General features: G+C 34.2%; 1 protein-coding gene across 1 annotated transcript; it reads left to right on the plus strand.

Moving 5' to 3' along the window:
- Positions 1 to 322: 322 nt before the first annotated feature.
- On the plus strand, positions 323 to 13,939 carry LOC138311009 (innexin unc-9-like). The gene is made up of 2 exons (XM_069252437.1): positions 323 to 572; positions 10,619 to 13,939. The coding sequence occupies exons 1-2, from the start codon at positions 565 to 567 to the stop codon at positions 11,814 to 11,816; spliced, it is 1,206 nt and encodes a 401-aa protein (XP_069108538.1). The 5' UTR covers positions 323 to 564; the 3' UTR covers positions 11,817 to 13,939.
- Positions 13,940 to 15,349: the final 1,410 nt, after the last annotated feature.

Here is a 15,349-nt window from a genome sequence, read left to right on the forward strand (position 1 = left end):
ATTATGAATAAACATATAATGATAAGGAATACTTAAACCGGAACCAACAACTCCAAATATGGTTATACTATACGCTATTCTAACATGGAAATACACAACAGTATCAGTACGGATACATAATACTTTAAATCTTAATCATATAAATATGTACTAGGCCCAACTCTGACTCACAAACCTATCATAACTACTTAAGATTAAACCAAAGAAATATAATCTGCTCATATTTTCTCGCGTGAAGTTGAAATCCACTTCTGCCATTACACCAGTGTGGTCTAGACTCTTTTGAGTATACCCGCAATTAGCTTCCAATTTCAAGAGGGTATATACACGTACTGTTTGTGCTGGGTATATACCATCTTGTGGTATACCTACAGAGGACCAGGAGTGTGTTGGTGTCACATATTGTTATACCGTGGGATTCCGAACCTAACCAAGCAGTGGTTGATTCTCAAATACAAAACTAGCGGTTCCAAAACAGTCGGAGAAAACGGGCGTACCCGGAGTGGGTTTTTATCTCAAATGTAACATCGTGGGTTCTCGAGCTCCGTACTAGTCCACGAGAGGATGGGCCTGTAAGTATTATTTTAATGTAGTATTATGTGTGTGGGTTTTTTTTTTAACCTATACATGTGCATGGTAGTATACATCTCGTATATTGAAAAAAGAATGCTTTGTATTTCATACAAAACAAATTACTTTAAAATTACAATAAATGGTAGTATATATTGAAGAAATGATCTATATTTTATATAAAACAAAGAAATTAAATTAGTCATTAAGCTTTCAATAAATGGTCAAATATTACATTTACTAGACTCTATTCCAACGCGCCGAGGTCAAGGTTATGTACGTGACTTAATAGTAATATCGGTCTCCTTTGAAAACTATAATTACATATTTATTATTTTAATATTTCAAACCGTCTTATCAACGGCTATAGCATAGCCCTTGGCATTTCGGTAAAAAATAAGCATTTGAATTCAAGTGAAATAATGTTTTCTTTTCTGTGCTCAGAACACGTTTGAATCTATCTTAAGTGAGATTTTATTCTAAATTATGTATTAACTTGATTGAGATATTCAATTTGACGTTGTCAAAATAAATAAAGATCAATTAAAATGGATTTTTTTTCTAAAGCAAAATTTTTATAAATTTCTCCGCCCCTGTAACATAATATGACTATATATCAAATATGTATTAATTCAATACTTTACGATTTCCTCTATTACGTACCTTTATTGTGTATATATTTCAGTAATCACATTCGGTCTGTTGATTGACTACAATGGTATACCTACATACTTTTAATCGTATTAGATTTTAAACATTTTTAACAATAACTGGTACTACCACGTTAAGAGTTCTCAGTGATATTTAAAAGTGAACCGAACGTTCTATTTAAAACCCTTCTTATAGTATATGTATGAATGTTTGTATAGTATACATGTGTATAAGACCTTCACATAACAACAACCTTTAAAAGAATACTACAAACTCGGATTCAATTTCTGTATAGTATTTAAACCTATGTTGTATGCTACCAACAAAGACTTCTTATATTCCTGTGTGTCACTATAAACGGCTCTATGGGATATTACAAATCATTTTTCAGTGGACCTTTATAATAAAAAAAACCAAACATACATTTACCTTGTCATAATGCTTTTCAACTAATCATGATAAATATATATAATACCATTGTCTTTGTCTTCATGAGATTTCTTCGGAAATTTCGTTTCTTAAGAAATTCCTTCCACGTTTCGCAGTTTGAATAGATTGCTAGTATTGTTAAGAACATAATAACCGTATAGCCGATTATGTCTGTGCGGAAAATATTTTCGCGATTTCGCGAGACATTTCTTTGGTCGCAAAGATATAGAAACTGATGAATTTTATATAAATAATTCTAGCCAAATCGCGAAATTTTAAAAGCGCTAAAATTTAACTTTCAAGTTAGCGAAAATATACGATATAGTTTGTGAAATTATTTGTTCAACATACCAATCCTCTACAAAGTCATCATGTCCTTATATCAACAAATTAATAGTCTTTGGCTGTATATTTCAGTAAGATAACACTATAAAAAGGACAAATTTTTCATGAATACTTCGTATAATTATAACTGAAATGTTTATATTATTATGATGTAGAGAGTCTTGAAGCCAAGGCAATAAAATTGTACTTATAACCAATTATCTTGAAATGCATTTTCTTTGTATTTATTGTTAAAACATTCCCCTGACATACGATTAGTTAAGAAGAATTATAAGTTACACGTGCACCTGTGATGACGATCGGCCGCCTTGCCTCTTGGAAAGAAAAATGGTTTAATATATCAGAAAAATGTAAACAATTATTTAAAGATGCTACATCGCCGACAGAGCATAAATGATACTCATCATTTTAACAGTGAATGGTGTTTAATCGTGTATATATATATGTCAAATAACATATGGTACATGCACAATCAGTACTTTATTCCATATAGAACATAGTACCACGGATTTTTTTCGGTATCCATTTAATTATTTTTAATATTTTTATCTTAAAGTAAAATTAAGAGCTCAAACTTTTCAATGATAGTAATGGTATAAAATAAGTATTTTTGTAACTAAAGAAAAAATACTGAATCGTCTTATACTGTTTTTGATAAAGAAAAAATACCATTTGTCAGCGATGGAGCATCTTTAATTTTACTCTGAAATCGTAAAATTGCCTCGAATTGGTGAACGATACAAAGTCGCCTGAAAAATAAGTTGATTTATATTCTTGTGTTTTTACTGTCATTTTTATAGCTCGAAAAGAATAACTATGTCCTATTTCCGTAATAGATCCATGTGATGACCTCAACCAAATGCTATAATCGTAAATCATATGATATTAGATTATTTTATTTAAGGGCTGTGATATGACGACCAAAGATTAAAGATACCTATCACGCTATACTGGGCGTTAATATAGATCAAGGTCAAGAAAGCTAGCCTATCAAATCAATCTTTTTTTCCTCTCCCATTCATCATTTTCTCACAAACCTAACATAACCACAGTTTAAGCTGTAAGTATGATTTGGTTATAATGACACGTTTATATCATTCTTATAGAAAACGAATACATAAAAGGAATAAGCATAACGTTAACAGCCGAACATTATCTTTTCATATGTCCTTTATTTAATGAACAAAGATCATCACTCAGAACCAAAATACATAATTATAATATTCCCCACTCGCATTTTAACACAAAAACTTAACTGCATAGCTGTGACAATTGTGATGAAGAAAAAAATACATATTTATTGCAATGCATATCAGAATATATATCTGAAACTAATAGATTTATTTAGATTTTTCTACTATGATATGTTGGGGAGATACACTAATAATAATATTCATTCATAATGTAATGTTAAATGTTATAATATTTTGTTGATAATTGTACTATACCGGATTTGTTTGGAGATGGCTAATATAGGCTTTGCCTGTCGCCAAATTCATTTGCATATTATTTGCAATTAAAATTTGTTGAAATGAAATGAAATGAAATAACGTTAACGTTTAATAAGCATGATTTTAATTAAGGAATAAACGTATCAATGGATTGTAAATTTTATCCTGGCCCATTTCTATTTTTTAGTTTAGTTCATTTTGACCTTAGACTACTTCCAATATTTTTCGGCCATGTATATTTTATTTTAGGCCATGTTTATTTTATTTATTCTTCGTCCATCTACATTATTTTAATTTTCCACTATGTATATTGTTTTATTTATATTTCAGCCATGTATATAATTAAATTTTTTTGGGGTCAAGTATATCATTTTTTTGCCAGGTATATCATATTATTCATTTTTCAGCCAGGTATATTATCTGATTTATTTTTTGCCCATGTATATTATTTATTTTGGCCAAGTATACTATTTTATGCATTTTGGCCATGTTTAATATTTGATCTATGTTTCGGCCATTGTATAATTATATTTTTTTTTTCTTTACTTTTTTAATATTTTTTTTTATTTTTCGTGGTTTATAAAAAGCAATGAAATCAAGACAAACGATGAATTCAACAACTAATTATTGGTTTTGCTTTGGATTAACTTCCTATTAACAACTCGGATCATTTAAGGACGGCCTCCCCTGTGCTTGACCTGTTTTGCGTGCGTAAATCTATCAATATTTTGGGAGGCTGCAGTATATTCTTCTTGTGTCTCCTTGTCATTATGCAACTCTGCCCTTACCAATAGCTCAAAACAGTGAGAGTAAGTACATTCGAATAATTAATGTTACGCAGAATCGCGTTGCCCTAGGCTGGGGTATAAAGTATAGTAGAACTAATCGTTACTTTATCAGCTATATTTTACTACTAAACATAATATAACCACAACTTAAACTGTAAGTGCGACATCTGGATACTAGTAATGTCAAGCCTAAGTTTTTTATAGAACATGAATCAAAGGTACTTTGCATGTTAAATCAACATTATTCTCAGAGTAAAAACAGGTGTAGAGTTTTTTTAGTCCCCGCCTCTCTTTTTCACGTCGTGTGAACGTGCATAATACTCAAGTTGTTGTGTGATGCATTATGCATCTATCATTACTTGTTTGTTTTATTAATTAGTTCTATCTACAGTCAATGTATTGTGAATGACGTGTGTGGTGCGTGTTTGGGAGACTGTGGTATATCTATGTTGTGTGTTCTTGTGTAGTGGAACACTTGTCCTTTGCATAGTGCTATATCACTGAAGACACATCACACACCCTCCCTCCAGTCACATTATACCTATAACGGGCGAACCAGTCGTCCCACTGCCTTATGCTGAGCGCCAAGCAGGAGCGCAAACTACCGCCTTTTTAGACTTTGATGTGTCTCGGCCAGGCGGTAGAACCCAGAGCCTACCTCACAGGTGCGAGCGCTCCGCCAAAAAAAGCAAAAATGAGGCGGTGTCAAGGAGGGCGTTAAAAAGAAGAGAGGCTAAATGCAAAATTTGGTAACCGAGATAGAAAGTTATATATATATATATAATTAGTCTTTAGGTCATCCGACCCGAAGGGTCAGAATGGCCTATTGTCATCATGAACCGTCCGTCGTCGTGCGCCGTCAGCCGTCCGCCGTGCGTAAACACAATAGAAAGGCCCAGTACACTGATACTTGACCTGTAGCATGCTGGGATAATGGGCTACCAAGTTTGTTAAAATGAATGACCTTGACTTTCATTCAAGGTCACAGAAGTCAAATCTTTAAACGAATTCTTCTCAAGAACCAGAAGGCCCAGGGTACTGATATTGGGCCTGTAGCTTGCGGGGATGAAGGACTACCAAGTTTGCTCAAATGAATGACCTTGACCTTCATTCCAGGTCATAGGAGTCAAATAGGCTAAAATCCTCTAAACATCTTCTTGTTAATAAGTAAGAGGCCTAGACACCTGCTATTGGGCCCATGGCATGCGGGGATAAAGGGCTACCAAGTTTGCTTAAATGAATGAACTTGATCTTCATTTAAGGTCAAAGAGGTCAATAAGGCTAAAATTTTAAATGACTTCTTTTGAATACCTAAGAGGCCTAGGGACCTGATATTGGGACTGTGGCATGCTGGTATGAAGGGCTACCAAGTTTGTTCAAATGAATGAACTTGATCTTCATTCAAGGTTACAGGGGTCAATTCGGCTTAAATTTTTAAACGACTTCTCAAGAATCGAAATGCCCAGGATACTCATAGTGGGCATGTAGCATCCTTGGATGAAAGGCTACCAAGCGTGTTCAAATGAATAACCTTACTTAATTCAAGGTCACAGAGGTCAAATAGGCTAAACTCTTTAAACGACTGTTGTATTGTGCTAACAGTCAGATGATCGTTAAGGCCCATGGGCCTCTTGTCATTATATGCACATATGGGGCATTGTATCTGTTCTCCTGGCAGCTCAGGTACACCTTCACCTACACGACTTTATTTATGTCACAATATGAATGCTAATTGATTAACAAATCCTGTTAGAATGTTTTCGCAATGACACAAGACCGTCGGGTAGACTATCCCTATCCCCTATCCCTCATATCCACATATGAAAGAATGGTTATCTCTCATACGTCGACGTTTATTGCGATTTTACAACTGTAATATTTCACCATTTTGAGATAAATTTGAAAAATAAAACCGCGGCTGCAAGTCAATTCTCCATACATGGAAATTGCGTGAAATTTCCTACGCAAATCCCGTTGTCTGTAACTTTTAAAGTAAAAACAGCATAGTTTCTGAAATGCGTGTATTACCCAAGACCAGCCAGTATCATATCACTGTGTATGAGAGAAATGATGATATAGCACAGAGAATCAGTCTTGATTTATCGACCTTAGCACTAAAGTTATTAATCTTGAACTATATTTTAGATTATCATATTTTTCTTTTGCCGATAATTCAGAGTATTGACGAAAGCCAGATGCTATATTATGCATGTACTTTATCATTGGAACGACATCTTGATTTAAGAGTCCCGATATTACAATGGATGATAATTGTCGTGTTGTTATAGTGATTACAGATTTACGACCGTAATGACATTCATATCAAGTTGTTTTTCAAATCCAATTCATCAAATTTCCTCGTATTAAATCTTTCCTATAAAGAATGAGTATGATAAGTCATTTGTATCATTCGGCATCGTTTTAATAAAGTTCAAATAGATTCAATGTATCTATGCTGAACGTTCGCACCTCTGGGGAAGATCATGTTGTCACCATGGCCCACTATAATTCAGAATCAAATATTGACATTTTCGTTGCATTGTCACTATATGAGCCTGACAAGTTCTGTTTGGGTTCATAGGAATATGACGGCTAGCGTGGCTCAGGTTATTTTTATATAATGCAGTGGTCGGTCATATGCCTATTATCCGAAACAATAAGCAGTTTAATGCTTAAAACATAAACGTTTCTCAAAAAAGCATTAATAACATCAACAGTGTTTTATTGATAGCCTGAGATGAGGTTACAACACAAAACTTTGCTAGTGTCCTAGTCTGATATATGTTCATAGTGAAAATTCATCTACTGGCACAACATGAGCATAACGGTCTCCCAAAACATGAACACATTTTGTACACAGACAACGCACTTAAATCACTTAAATCCCCCTGACTGTTAATAGAACAATAAGTCTAATCAACCAATCAACAGGGCACAATTTACACGATGTGACAGAATTTAGTGTTCTACATGGTCATATTGATATTTTGCATCAATAATTAGTTCCACTATTACATTGAGACAAAAACATACCTACCAAACCTTTCCAAAGTGAAACCCTAGAAAACAATTCTGTCCTCGGACTATATTAAACGTCAACTTTATTCTTTTGCATTTTATTCAATGTTTGATGTTATGAATGAACACGGTGATTTCAGCTTTAATATGACAGTCTATTATAAACAAACATCACGTATTACATAGTAAAGCCGTACTACAATTCCGATCTAATTAGTCTTTTGTTCGTCGCCAATTCATCAAATTCCGCTCGTATACATACCGTAGCTCAACCTGTGAGTGCAACCATTGGATTATAGCTTATTCAAATCGCTCTAGTATGGAGTTAAGAAACATCATTTCCACTCAGCACCGGTCTAAAAGTAGAAAAGCGTTTCAATAATTTTCTTTTCAATCCCGGTCCTTTAAAGGGGAAGTGCTTGACTCCGGGCAGAGACACTTCAAATTCTGTAAAAACAAATGAATTATAGTTCCCATTTAAAATATATGTCTGTTAAGAGTTACACTGGCAAAAAAATAGGGTCGGTAGGTCAGCATTTTTTTTTTTTTTTTTTTTTTTGTATTTTTTTTTTTTTTTTTTAGTGTCTTTCACTCTAAAATAATGGCCTGAACCGGAGTCTAAGATCGAAATTCCGACGTTTACATTTTTTTCGTAGAAAAGTGGAAAAACAATAAAAGAAATATTATTTATTTTATATCGATTACGGAACAAGTTATACAACTTATGCAAATCATTCTCGATGGCCCGGATGTAAGCGCGAGAGGGATCTTAGTGTGGGAGGAAACCAGAGTGCCCGGAGAAAACCCACGTGATCGGGCAGGTGACTCCTTACCTTTTCACGTCCGTGCCGGGGATTGAACCCCGGCCGGCAAGGTGAAAGGCGAGTGGCTTAACCACTACACCACCCGATCACCTTGAAAAACAATAAGGAGCGGGGCTAAAAAATTAGGGTCGGTGGGGTAGCCAAAAACAGACATATATTTTTTTGGCCTGAGTTCCACTATCAGAACGAGACATAACAATAACATGCCGCAGTCTCCCTAAAAACACGAGCATTCTCGACAACATACTGCTATTTAGTACCCTCGAACTAGATCTTAGTTCATATCTTTTGATATGAAAGATGTATTAAGGTACGTGTATTAATATTATAATTGAGTACTATAACTTAACTATCACGTTCTGGACAATGATACAGCGTAAGACTGTACTAAAACCCCGACCTAATCAGTCTTTTTTTACCTCCAATTCATCAAATTCCGCTCGTATACATAACATTTCTTTAGATTAAATGGTAATGGCAACATCTGGATAACTAAACCTCAAATTCGTTATGATAAAGAATGAGTATTAAAAGTAATTTGCAATAATATAAACTCAGCATCGTTTGTAACATTCAAAGTGTGTTTCAATATTTTGCTCGTGATTTTTATTTGAGATGAGCTTTCACCACTGTGAAAGGAAGGTTCTTGGTCCTGTCACATGGCCGAACCAAACCATAGTCTATAAAGGGATAGTTTCTGCTCCTGCTTGATATGAAGAGAGTGGGACGACTGGTTTGGCCGTTGTCAGTATAATGTGACCGGGCGGGGTGTGTTGTTCGATGTCTTCGGTGGCATGCTTCAGCGCGATCAATCAGGAAGGCTCTGTGGTCTGTGTTCCAGCCACAGTTGGCCATAATTTTAGTGCTGGTTCTTAGACTTTTAAAATTAGTTTCTTTGCCAATATGCTCCTATGATGTAGCCATTCAATGCTACGCAAAAGATCCGTTATAACAACACAATACAAACATAACGCAGTCTCTAAAACGCCCGAAACTAAAACAAACATCGACATTGCATGCATTGGAGACCACAATTGACTGACGGAAGAACAGTTAAACTACTCTCATATTTATCGAAATATATTATTTTCAGTAAAAGCGCCTGAAAATTAATTATCGTGTGTAATAGCGATTCCCTCTACACTGTATGCCAGGTGAAGAGTGGATGGTTTTTGTTTAACACCTGCGTTTGTACATGTATGTTTAAACTGATCAGCAAAATGGGTTAAAGTACTAAGTAACGTGCACTTGAGAAAATGAACTTTTTTTTAACTGTGTCGCTTTTCATTAACTTCAGAGCAGCAATGCTTATCATATCGCCCAGAGTAAGACAGGATAGATCAAGGTCAGAATGACATCATGATAATCAGTCTTCATCCTTTTCTCATTCATATCATTTATCAAACTAAAGGATTTATGTCACAATTTCAAGACAGGAACTATCAATATCTTAACCTCTCTCTCTCTCTCTCTCTCTCTCTCTCTCTATTTTCATGACGTCAATCTAGCTCTTTGGTCCCTAGCCCCGCGTTTAATTCTATGCTAGGTAATATATATGGACGCCTGTCCTTTTGTCGAGAAATAGTCTATTTAAGAAGTATTTTAAGCTTTCTGTATTCCTTTCTGACGGGAACCAGCTGTAGTTAAGACTACCGATTCGACTGACTTTCCGTTGAGGCAAAACATTAATTAATCATTGTGAACATATTTGTAACATTGCTGACGTGTTCTTTTCTAACCTTGATGACTTTTGCATATACCGCATGCATTTGTGTATTTTTACAAAAGTATTGCAATCTTGCTAGAACAGATATTTATTGATATTTGTTTCACAAACCAAAACAACAACAGAAATAACAATTTTGTAGATTAAAATGTTATAAATAACATTTACAGTACATATAGCTGTAGATGGTTGGCTTACTGACTGGTTGATGAGAATTAATTTCCATTTAACAGTCGGGGCCACTAGAGGAAGATATACTTTATATGCAATATCTGGCGAGTGTGAATGTCTGTATGTTTTGGGAGGCTGTGGTATATTCGTTTTGTTATTTATTAATTTATTAATTTTTAATAATGGAAGTCATGAAAATTGATCTGCGATTGTTGTGTCACAAATATTTTGGCATTCTTCAACCGAGTTTCAATCCTGTCAAGCATCTTTCCACATCGCGTGGGGAATTGTTAGATACAGCCCATATGTCAAGGATATTTGTTAAGAAACGTCCATGATATCCTACTTGTATAGAGGTTATTATATAACGGATACAAGAAAAGTAACTAAATAATTAAAGTGGGAGACATAAAATGTTCGTACGAACATTTGCTAATGTAACTTTATTCTTAACAATAGCAGATATCCTTTATGACCTGTTTTGGGCGCGTGTATTAATTGGATACATGAATAAGCTGATTTAATTGGCTTCAATGAGGTTAACATTATAATGAATAGCATAACAAGTTATTATTTATAAGAAGACGATTAATCTTAACATGTTTTTGTAAAGTATATTATCTTATCATGTCTTTTTTTTTTTAGCTTCGCCGATCTTACCGAAAATGCAATCTCAATTGTGACCTTTGACATCAGTGATGACACCTACATCCAACAGGCAAACCGGAAGTTGTGTGTTGCGTTCTTGATTTCACTGTCGGTGCTTGTGAGTGCCAGGCAGTATGTTGGCGATCCAATCACGTGCTTCTGTCCGGCACAGTTCGAGAAATTTCACGTGGCTTACACGAACAGTTACTGTTGGATAAAAAACAATTATGCTGTTCCTTTTGACGAAATACTTCCGGTCTCGGACACCTCTCGAGAAGAACGCGAGATTTCTTACTACCAGTGGGTTCCGCTCATTCTTGTCTTTTTAGCAGCCATGTTCTATTTTCCAAGATTATTCTGGAAAGGAACATCTGGATATTCGGGTATTAATACAAAGAAGATTCTTCGTATGTCCAATGAAGCAACTTATATGTCTCCGAAAAAACGGGCTGAACATCTAAGTATCATAGTATCGTACATTGACAAATGGATAGATATCCGAGATGGCAAATCGTCGATACATCATCGAGTTCGAAGGATGAAGGAGCAACTACACATCGGTTGCATCAACTCTGGAAATTATATGTCTTTTATTTACATAATAACAATATTATTATACTTTTTGAATACTATTGCACAGATATTTCTTGTCGACGCCTTTTTAGGCAACGACTTCATGAACCTTGGGACAGATTACGTTCGTGGCTTAACCATCAATAAAAATTGGGAAGATTTAAAAAGATTCCCAAGAGTTGCATTCTGCGACATGGATATTCGGCAGCTCCAAAATGTACAAAGGTGGACGATCCAGTGTTCCTTGCCTATAAATCTCTTTAACGAGAAAGTATTCATTATAGTTTGGTTTTTACTCATAGGAATGTCTGCTGTAAATGGACTGTATCTGCTGTTCAGTGTAATTATGGTTTTCACACCGAGGAGAAAAAACATGTACATTCGGAAGTTTCTGGATTGTACCCAGTTTCCCGAGGAAATCCGAAATAGTTCAAAACTACTGGACGTTGAGAAGAAATTTGTGGACATATATCTGAAACAAGATGGCGTGTTGCTTCTGTGGTTGGTTAGCCATAACACTAGCCAAGTCGTGGGAGCCGAACTCGTCGAGACACTTTGGATAAATTATTGTAAAAAACCTTATGTTCAAACATTCATGACGATCACGGAAATAGAACCCTAACTTTACAGGATCTCAATGTCTACATTTGCCAAATTACTCTTTCGATCGACTGCATATATAAAGTTTTTAATTTGATTTTCATTTTATTATTGAATGATTTCGTTGATGTAATCTGGTTCGCTGAATTTCGTTTATGATTTATTCTTTTCGGAAAGTGTGAATGTTATCAATGACATTTATGTTTCTCCAGTAGACATACAAAAGTTGTTTCCCTTGAACCATAGCATAAAATGACTATTTCTTTTTGAAACTGAAGAAACATTTTTTCCGTTGATTTATTTCGTTCAACTTGGTGATATTGTTTGAAAAAAGTGTGAAATGGGAAATTGATTTCACGACAACTTGTATTTGAACTCGTATATGAAGCTTCACTAGTAGTACAGTCCTTTTGTAATATTTTGTTTTTATGTCCTTGTTTAGTCAGACAAAGGGAGGTTACTCTGATAGTTCACGTGAATGGGTGATTACAAAGTTATTTCCCCTTGTCCAATATCTGTACTTCGAATGTATACTGAAGTAAATAGTGTATCTAACATCCGGATCCACTTTGTTTACCTCACCACCAATGCAATATTTCTATCCGAAACTTGACCGTCAAGATATGATGAAAGTATTTGTTATTAAATGTTTTGGTTTTTTTTCTTCTTTTTATATTATTTTCATTATTATTTATTGAATTAGGAATTTTGAATGAGGTGTGTATTGGTATTTATAAACGTTGTGATATTTTCCATACTCAATCAAATACTAGACCTATCTCAACAAAATGAAAATAAGAGGTAAGTTTATTTTCACCGTGTGATTAAATAATTTGTTAATTGCTCTTTTAAACATATTTCATGTGAATTATTAATTGGTTTACTTGTTATGATATGTCTTATTTATGTATCAACCGGAGCAAGTATTTATTTATTTTAGAATCCATTTTATTTTAGAATCCATCACTGTGATAAAGATTATGTCGAGTTGTAATGTTTTCCTTGTGTTGTTAAAATTCTTTGTTATGCACATGTATTCTGACTTAACTGACAAGAACGCAGTGCGACTTGTGTTTTTAAAGCCCTTGAAATTATGTTGCCATTTTCATACATTGAAGTACAAATACATTACGTGTGGCTTGAATGTGGTTACCCCACGATTGCCAGTGAAATATAACTATGTACGAAAATTACAGCGCACACGTGCTGCGATTCCCGTTGTGGAAATTCTAAAGAATGCTGACTTTCTTTTTTAATGCACAGACATCCTCGATACTCCAGGAGTTACCATCACTGTCATTATATCCACCCCTGCATTATCTCACAGTAAAATTGAAGGTGAGTTCAGGAGGGAAAACTGACCAATCACAGACCTGCACTTATTTCCTCTAGAGATGACAGTGAGAGCTCCGCCAAACTTCAATGCAACACAGTCAGCTACCTTAATGTATAGCGTTGAGCTATTCGATTGTTTTGATGTACATTATTGGACCAAACTACCGGTTCATTTTTTTTTGTCAAAATGAGCCTTCAGTTTTGCTATGACATTGTCCAGGGGTGGATATACGTGTAACGACAGTGGTAGTAACCACTGGAGTACCAAGGACAAATGTAGATGTGGTTGGGCAGATGTTTCAAGTCCTTCCACCAAATTCAGACATTTTGGCTAATATACAGCAGCATGCGTTTGCTTTGATCTTGACACCAGACATTGATATCATGGCTGCTAGACATCTAGTTTAGTTTGATCTTCCTCTAGTATTGGTACCAAACAAAAACATCTAGTTTAGTTCAAGCTTCCTCTAGTCATGGTACCAGACGAAAACATCATGTTTAGTCCGAGTTTCCTCTAATTTTGCCACCAGACATTAAGTCCGTCCTAGTCATGGTACCAAAATTCGATATTCTAACAATGCAAATGTCTGGGTAGCCCTGATATCGTCTGGTTTAAGTACCAGAATTATATACTGTGATAGTTAGATTTTAGCATTAACATCTACTGAAGGAAACGAGCCTTGTATTTTATTAGAATTATAGAAGCTAGCATTTGATGGGCATTAAATTTACGTCATTGATATTTGCGGTGTAGCTATGCCATTCAATGGAGATATATAAGTGTACGAACGTCGTCAATATTTTGAAAAATTCAAAAAAATAAGCCATGGCAATGACACAATAAAAATGCTTCTAAACTATTGAGACTTCATTGTATTCAATTATTGAGATAAGTATATCTAGTTTTCTGAAAACGTTTGGCTGGTTAGCACTCGGCAAGCCTAATGCTGAAAGGCCAAAATAGCTTATTGAGGTTTCATTTTATCTACTTGACAGTGCCAGATAAGTTCTTTCTTTCTGTCTGTCTTTCTTTCTTTCTTTTTTGACCTTTTCCATGTATCAAGCATCTTATCAATCGAGACGACCATTCATGCTGTATGCACATGTAGGTACAGCATGAAGGTCAGAAGAAATACAATATCGACTTTAAATGTGTATAATAAAAGTTATCTTATCCTAAAACCTTCGAATTATCTTTTGTTGTTATCCATATGAAATGTCAGATTGGAAAAAAAATAAGAATATCTTGTCACAACTGTCTGAAATACATATATCCGCATCCGTACCTTTGATTATAATGCTCGCCTAAGGCATCAAATGGTAAATAATAGTTAATTACTGACAAATAAATTAATTGCATGTTTTTTAACTATTTTTTTCTACAAGAAGACACAGCCTCGAGTTAATTAATTACAGATACAAGTTGACAGCAATTAAGAAAAAAATGACACCTTAATTAATAAGTGTCATCGCCTTGAGGGCATTATAGATTATCAAGTATTTTTAAGTAATTTCGCAATATAATCAGAATTAATTGATACTTATATTTTGGAGACTGTTGGTAAAGGGTAGAGGTGTTAAACGTCATTTCTCAATTTGTTATTTTTAAATTCATTGGATTTCCTAATGTTTTCAAAGCAAAATGCAAGTACAGCATTGTATTCATTGCCACGATGTTGTCCACGTTAGCTTTACATTTTGTTTTGTATGATATGATATCTTTATTGCAAAAATATTTTTACAGCGTTTTTGAAATCATGCATTCTAGTCTGTCAGAGTTACTTCTCTTCGGTTGGTTGAAAGGGAAGTCAATCTGATTATCTTCATCATTTTCCCACCATAATACAAGATATTAAGATAGAAATTACAACTTTAAAATCTCGGCATATACTTTGGGTTGTTTTTTCCTTCTCGATGTCATATAAAATATATGTAAATAAAAATACCTTTAAAGTTCAGACAACTTAAAAAATATGTTTTACATGTATATTTATCAGTATATATTATTGTAATACGCTGGTGGCTAAATATGAAATATTATATTTTGCTTTTATTGTGTAAATTTATATTGTGTATTCTGTATATACATTTTGATAAGTTCTTGAACAATGATAAGCGAATATGATTTTATAGAACAAATATGAAAAAAATAAAACTCATTGATATGAATGTTAAATAGATGAAAATTTTTAAAAGAGTACAGTTTTTCTACCTTAATGT

Source organism: Argopecten irradians, chromosome 16, assembly GCF_041381155.1.
Source record: "Argopecten irradians isolate NY chromosome 16, Ai_NY, whole genome shotgun sequence".
Lineage (NCBI taxonomy): Eukaryota > Metazoa > Mollusca > Bivalvia > Pectinida > Pectinidae > Argopecten > Argopecten irradians.